This window comes from Coregonus clupeaformis, unplaced genomic scaffold (assembly GCF_020615455.1).
Source record: "Coregonus clupeaformis isolate EN_2021a unplaced genomic scaffold, ASM2061545v1 scaf2899, whole genome shotgun sequence".
NCBI lineage: Eukaryota > Metazoa > Chordata > Actinopteri > Salmoniformes > Salmonidae > Coregonus > Coregonus clupeaformis.
In genome coordinates, this window is record NW_025536353.1 from 37,501 (window position 1) to 43,821 (window position 6,321).

Consider the following 6,321-nt stretch of genomic DNA (forward strand, 5'->3'; position numbering starts at 1 on the left):
CAGCCTATAAACATGACATTATCTATTATTATAGAGCTCTGCTCAACCTATAAACATGACATTATCTATTATTATAGAGCTCTGATCAGCCTTATAAATATATACAGTGAGGGAAAAAAGTATTTGATCCCCTGCTGATTTTGTACATTTGCCCACTGACCAAGAAATGATCAGTCTATAATTTTAATGGTAGGTTTATTTGAACAGTGAGAGACAGAATAACAACAACAAAAATCCAGAAAAACGCATGTCAAAAATGTTATAAATTGATTTGCATTTTAATGAGGGAAATAAGTATTTGACCCCCTCTCAATCAGAAAGATTTCTGGCTCCCAGGTGTCTTTTATACAGGTAACGAGCTGAGATTAGGAGCACACTCTTAAAGGGAGTTCTCCTAATCTCAGCTTGTTACCTGTATAAAATACACCTGTCCACAGAAGCAATCAATCAATCAGATTCCAAACTCTCCACTATGGCCAAGACCAAATAGCTCTCCAAGGATGTCAGGGACAAGATTGTAGACCTACACAAGGCTGGAATGGGCTACAAGACCATCGCCAAGCAGCTTGGTGAGAAGGTGACAACAGTTGGTGCGATTATTCGCAAATGGAAGAAACACAAAATAACTGTCAATCTCCCTCGGCCTGGGGCTCCATGCAAGATCTCACCTCGTGGAGTTGCAATGATCATGAGAACGGTGAGGAATCAGCCCAGAACTACACGGGAAGATCTTGTCAATGATCTTGAGGCAGCTGGGACCATAGTCACCAAGAAAACAATTGGTAACACACTACGCCGTGAAGGACTGAAATCCTGCAGAGCCCGCAAGGTCTCCCTGCTCAAGAAAGCACATATACATGCCCGTCTGAAGTTTGCCAATGAACATCTGAATGATTCAGAGGCGAACTGGGTGAAAGTGTTGTGGTCAGATGAGACCAAAATTGAGCTCTTTGGCATCAACTCAACTCACCATGTTTGGAGGAGGAGGAATGCTGCCTATGACCCTAAGAACACCATCCCCACCGTCAAACATGGAGGTGGAAACATTATGCTTTGGGGGTGTTTTTCTGCTAAGGGGACAGGACAACTTCACCGCATGAAAGGGACGATGAACGGAGCCATGTACCGTCAAATCTTGGGTGAGAACCTCCTTCCCTCAGCCAGGGCTTTGAAAATGGGTAGTGGATGGGTATTCCAGCATGACAATGACCCAAAACACACGGCCAAGGCAACAAAGGAGTGGCTCAAGAAGAAGCACATTAAGGTCTTGGAGTGGCCTAGCCACTCTCCAGACCTTAATCCCATAGACAATCTGTGGAGTAAACTGAAGGTTTGAGTTGCCAAACGTCAGCCTCGAAACCTTAATGACTTGGAGAAGATCTGCACAGAGGAGTGGGACAAAATCCCTCCTGAGATGTGGTCCTCTGTAGCTCAGCTGGTAGAGCACGGCACTTGTAATGGCAGGGTAGTGTGATCGATCCCCGGGACCACCCATACACAAAATGTATGCACGCATGACTGTAAGTCGCTTTGGATAAAAGCGTCTGCTAAATGGCATATTATTATTATTATTATTATTATAATGTGTGCAAACCTGGTGGCCAACTACAATAAATGTCTGACCTCTGTGATTGCCAACAAGGATTTTGCCACCAAGTACAATGTCATATTTTGCAGAGGGGTCAAATACTTATTTACCTCATTAAAATGCAAATCAAATGATAACATTTTTGACATGCGTTTTTCTGGATTTTTTTGTTGTTATTCTGTCTCTCACTGTTCAAATAAACCTACCATTAAAATGATAGACTGATCATATCTTTGTCAGTGGGCAAACGTACAAAATCAGCAGGGGATCAAATACTTTTTTCCCTCACTGTATATGGTATTGTTAGGTGAGGTTATGGGTCCTACAGTAGGTCTATGGTATTGTTAGGGGTCTCATTGTAACATGACATTATCTATTATTATAGAGCTCTGATCAGCCTATAAACATGACATTATCTATTATTATAGAGCTCTGATCAGCCTATAAACATTATATATTATTATAGAGCTCTGATCAGCCTATAAACATGACATTATCTATTATTATAGAGCTCTGATCAGCCTATAACATGACATTATCTATTATTATAGAGCTCTGATCAGCCTATAACATGACATTATCTATTATTATAGAGCTCTGATCAGCCTATAACATGACATTATCTATCATTATAGAGCTCTGATCAGCCTATAAACATGACATTATCTATTATTATAGAGCTCTGCTCAGCCTATAAACATGACATTATCTATTATTATAGTGCTCTGATCAGCCTATAACATGACATGATCTATTATTATAGAGCTCTGATCAGCCTATAAACATGACATGATCTATTATTATAGAGCTCTGCTCAGCCTATAAACATGACATTATCTATTATTATAGTGCTCTGATCAGCCTATAACATGACATGATCTATTATTATAGAGCTCTGATCAGCCTAAAACATGACATTATATATTATTATAGAGCTCTGATCAGCGTATAAACATGACATTATCTATTATTATAGAGCTCTGATCAGCCTAAAACATGATATATTATTATAGAGCTCTGATCAGCCTAAAACATGACATTATCTATTATTATAGAGTTCTGATCAGCCTATAAACATGATCTATTATTATAGAGCTCTGCTCAGCCTATAAACATGACATTATCTATGATTATAGAGTGCTCAGCCTATAAATATGACATTATCTAGCCTGGTGTCACGGTTTTGGCCGAGGCTGCCTCTCTCCTTGCTCGGGCAGGCTTCGGCGTTCGTCGTCTCCGGAATACTAGCTGCCACCGTTGCATGTTTCTATGTTCGTTTGCTTTTGTCTGATTGTTGTACACCTGTTATCGTTTAGTGTAATTAGTGTCCTTTAAGTTCTCGTTGTGTTTGTCTAGTGTTGTGTGTGATTGTTTTACTGTCGTGCCGGTAGGCTGTATTTCCACTGTTTGCTCGGTTGAGCATTTTCTCCATTTGTTTGGAGTGTTTTGCGCACCTGTTTGTGCGCCCGTTGTTATTCGCCTACGTGCGGAGTTTTGCCTCAGGGCATTTATTCGTGATTGTTTTGTTGTGCTCTACTAAAGTCTTTTGGACTAACGTTCTGCGTCCTGCGCCTGATTCCACCACCACACCCACCTACATCTACCTTGACACCTGGCGGGTAGAGTGTTGTGCCAGTAACCGAAAGGTTGCTGTATCGAATCCCCTCGAGCTTACAAGGTAAAAATCTGTCGTTCTGCCTCTGAGCAAGGCAGTTAACCCACTGTTCCCCTGAGCAAGGCAGTTAACCCACTGTTCCCCGGGCGCCGATGACATGGATGCCGATTAAGGCAGCCCCCCCGCACCTCTCTGATTCAGAGGGGTTGGGTTAAATGCAGAAGACACATTTCAGTTGAATGCATTCAGTTGTACAACTGACTAGGTGTCCCCCAGTCTATAAACATGAAAGTAAGATTAGATTTTATGTTCTACATTATTATCATTGTGATCATTATAATTATTATCATTATTATTATTATTATTATTATTATTATCATTATTATTGTTATTATTATTATTATTATTATGGCGGCCACCAAGTTTATATTGAATGTTCTGAAAACTGACTTCAGGTTATTGAGGAATCTAGCCTCACAGGAAGACAGTTTTATTTTATGGAGGTTTAATTCAGTTCTCTGTTTAGTATTTAACTAAATACTCTGTTTGTCTTTGGTAGGAGAGGGACCAGACTTTCACTCTGACAGCGGGAAGAGTCCTTCAGGGGAACCAGACCCAGAGACGTCCAAACCAGCGAGACAACACCACTGCTCCCACTGTGGAAAGAGTTTTAAGTGTTTAAGGAAGTTGAAAGTACATGAGAGAACGCACACAGGAGAAAACCCTTACGATTGCTCTCACTGTGGAAAGAGTTTTACCAAGTTCGGGAACCTAAAAGAGCATGAGAGGACACACTCAGGAGAAAAGCCTTTCCAATGTTCCCAGTGTGGAAAGAAGTTCACCCAGTTACGGTACCTGAAACAACATGAAGAAATACACACAGAAGATAGGAAGACATACCACTGCTCTCAGTGTGATAAGATATTTACTGGGTTAGGAAACCTGAAAATACACACGAGAATACACTCTGGAGAGAAGCCTTACCACTGTTCCCACTGTGGAAAGAGTTTTACTCAGTTAGGGAGCCTGAAAACACACGAGAGGGGACACACAGGAGAGAAGCCTTATCACTGTTCCCACTGTGGAAGGAATTTTAGGTGGTATGGGAGCCTGAAGGCGCATGAGAGAATACACACAGGAGAAAAGCCTTACCACTGTTCCCATTGTGAAACGAGGTTTACCCATCGAGGGAGCCTGAAAGCGCATGAGAGAATGCACACAGGAGAAAAGCCTTACCAATGTTCCCGATGTGAAAAGAGCTTTACCCGGTTAGGGAGCCTGAAAAAGCATGAGAGAATACACACAGGAGAAAAGGCTTTCCAACATACTAATACACAGGAGGAGAAGACATACCACTGCTCTCATTGTGAAAAGACATTTTCCAAGTCAGAGGACCTGATATCACATGAGAGAATAGAGAGGCTGTGTTCTGACTTATGTTTTTGATTGAGAAATTGTGTTTTTGTTCATGCTACATGAAATCTAATTGTATGAATGAAATCATACTGAAAAATAGGTCAACATTTTTTTCCAGCTCTAGACAAGATCATGTCTAAAATCAGATTCAACAAGTTAAAAATATAAATATTATGTTTTGATTATGAAAGTAAGATTGATTGTATGCAAGTGTAAACCCCTAAATGTTGTTCACTATATAATTTGGATATTTCAAAAATGTTAATTATTAAATAGATGAATATAATTAGTATTTCTTCATTCAGATTGTCATTGGTTCTAAATTGACTCTGATTAAATAAAAGGTGAAATAAAATACAAATAAATACCATATTATTTTTTTAAAGTCTATTTGGTTCTTAAGTTCGGACATATAAAGTGTGTATGTGAAAAGTATTTTTAAGATGCCGCATAGCGATTTTCCGAACTCACTTGAGGATGTGACATGTTTGCGACATCACTGCTGTTTGGAATCTAAGTGTCGCTTCCATCCTTTAAGCCACTGCAACAGTTGTGTTTAAACATGTTGACTGGCAAAAGAGACGTTACAACATGCCAACTGGCGCTATGGCAACAGAGACGTTACAACATGCCAACTGGCTATATGGCAAAAGAGACGTTACAACATGCCAACTGGCGATATGGCAAAGGAGACGTTACAACATGCCTGCCAACTGGCTATATGGCAAAAGAGACGTTACAACATGCCAACTGGCTATATGGCAAAAGAGACGTTACAACATGCCTGCCAACTGGCTATATGGCAAAAGAGACGTTACAACATGCCAACTGGCTATATGGCAAAAGAGACGTTACAACATGCCTGCCAACTGGCTATATGGCTAAAGAGACGTTACAACATGCCAACTTGCGATATGGCAAAAGAGACGTTACAACATGCCAACTGGCTATATGGCAAAAGAGACGTTACAACATGCCAACTGGCTATATGGCAAAAGAGACGTTACAACATGCCAACTGGCTATATGGCAAAAGAGACGTTACAACATGCCAACTGGCTATATGGCAAAAGAGACGTTACAACATGCCAACTGGCTATATGGCAAAAGAGACGTTACAACATGCCAACTGGCTATATGGCAAAAGAGACGTTACAACATGCCTGCCAACTGGCTATATGGCAAAAGAGACGTTACAACATGCCAACTGGCTATATGGCAAAAGAGACGTTACAACATGCCAACTGGCTATATGGCAAAAGAGACGTTACAACATGCCTGCCAACTGGCTATATGGCAAAAGAGACGTTACAACATGCCTGCCAACTGGCTATATGGCAAAAGAGACGTTACAACATGCCAACTGGCTATATGGCAAAAGAGACGTTACAACATGCCTGCCAACTGGCTATATGGCAAAAGAGACGTTACAACATGCCAACTGGCTATATGGCAAAAGAGACGTTACAACATGCCTGCCAACTGGCTATATGGCAAAAGAGACGTTACAACATGCCAACTGGCTATATGGCAAAAGAGACGTTACAACATGCCTGCCAACTGGCTATATGGCAAAAGAGACGTTACAACATGCCTGCCAACTGGCTATATGGCAAAAGAGACGTTACAACATGCCAACTGGCTATATGGCAAAAGAGACGTTACAACATGCCAACTGGCTATATGGCAAAAGAGACGTTACA

At 40.8% G+C, this 6,321-nt stretch overlaps 1 protein-coding gene across 1 annotated transcript in view; it reads left to right on the forward strand.

Annotated features, from left to right (window-relative positions):
* LOC121556417 (zinc finger protein 239) overlaps positions 1-5,211 on the forward strand; it is a 16,594-nt gene extending 11,383 nt beyond the window's left edge. Inside the window, exon 3 of the mRNA XM_041870324.2 lies at positions 3,763-5,211. Coding sequence (XP_041726258.2) covers positions 3,763-4,649 — 887 coding nt within the window. The 3' untranslated portion in view covers positions 4,650-5,211. The remainder of the gene's footprint in view (positions 1-3,762) is intronic.
* Positions 5,212-6,321: the final 1,110 nt, after the last annotated feature.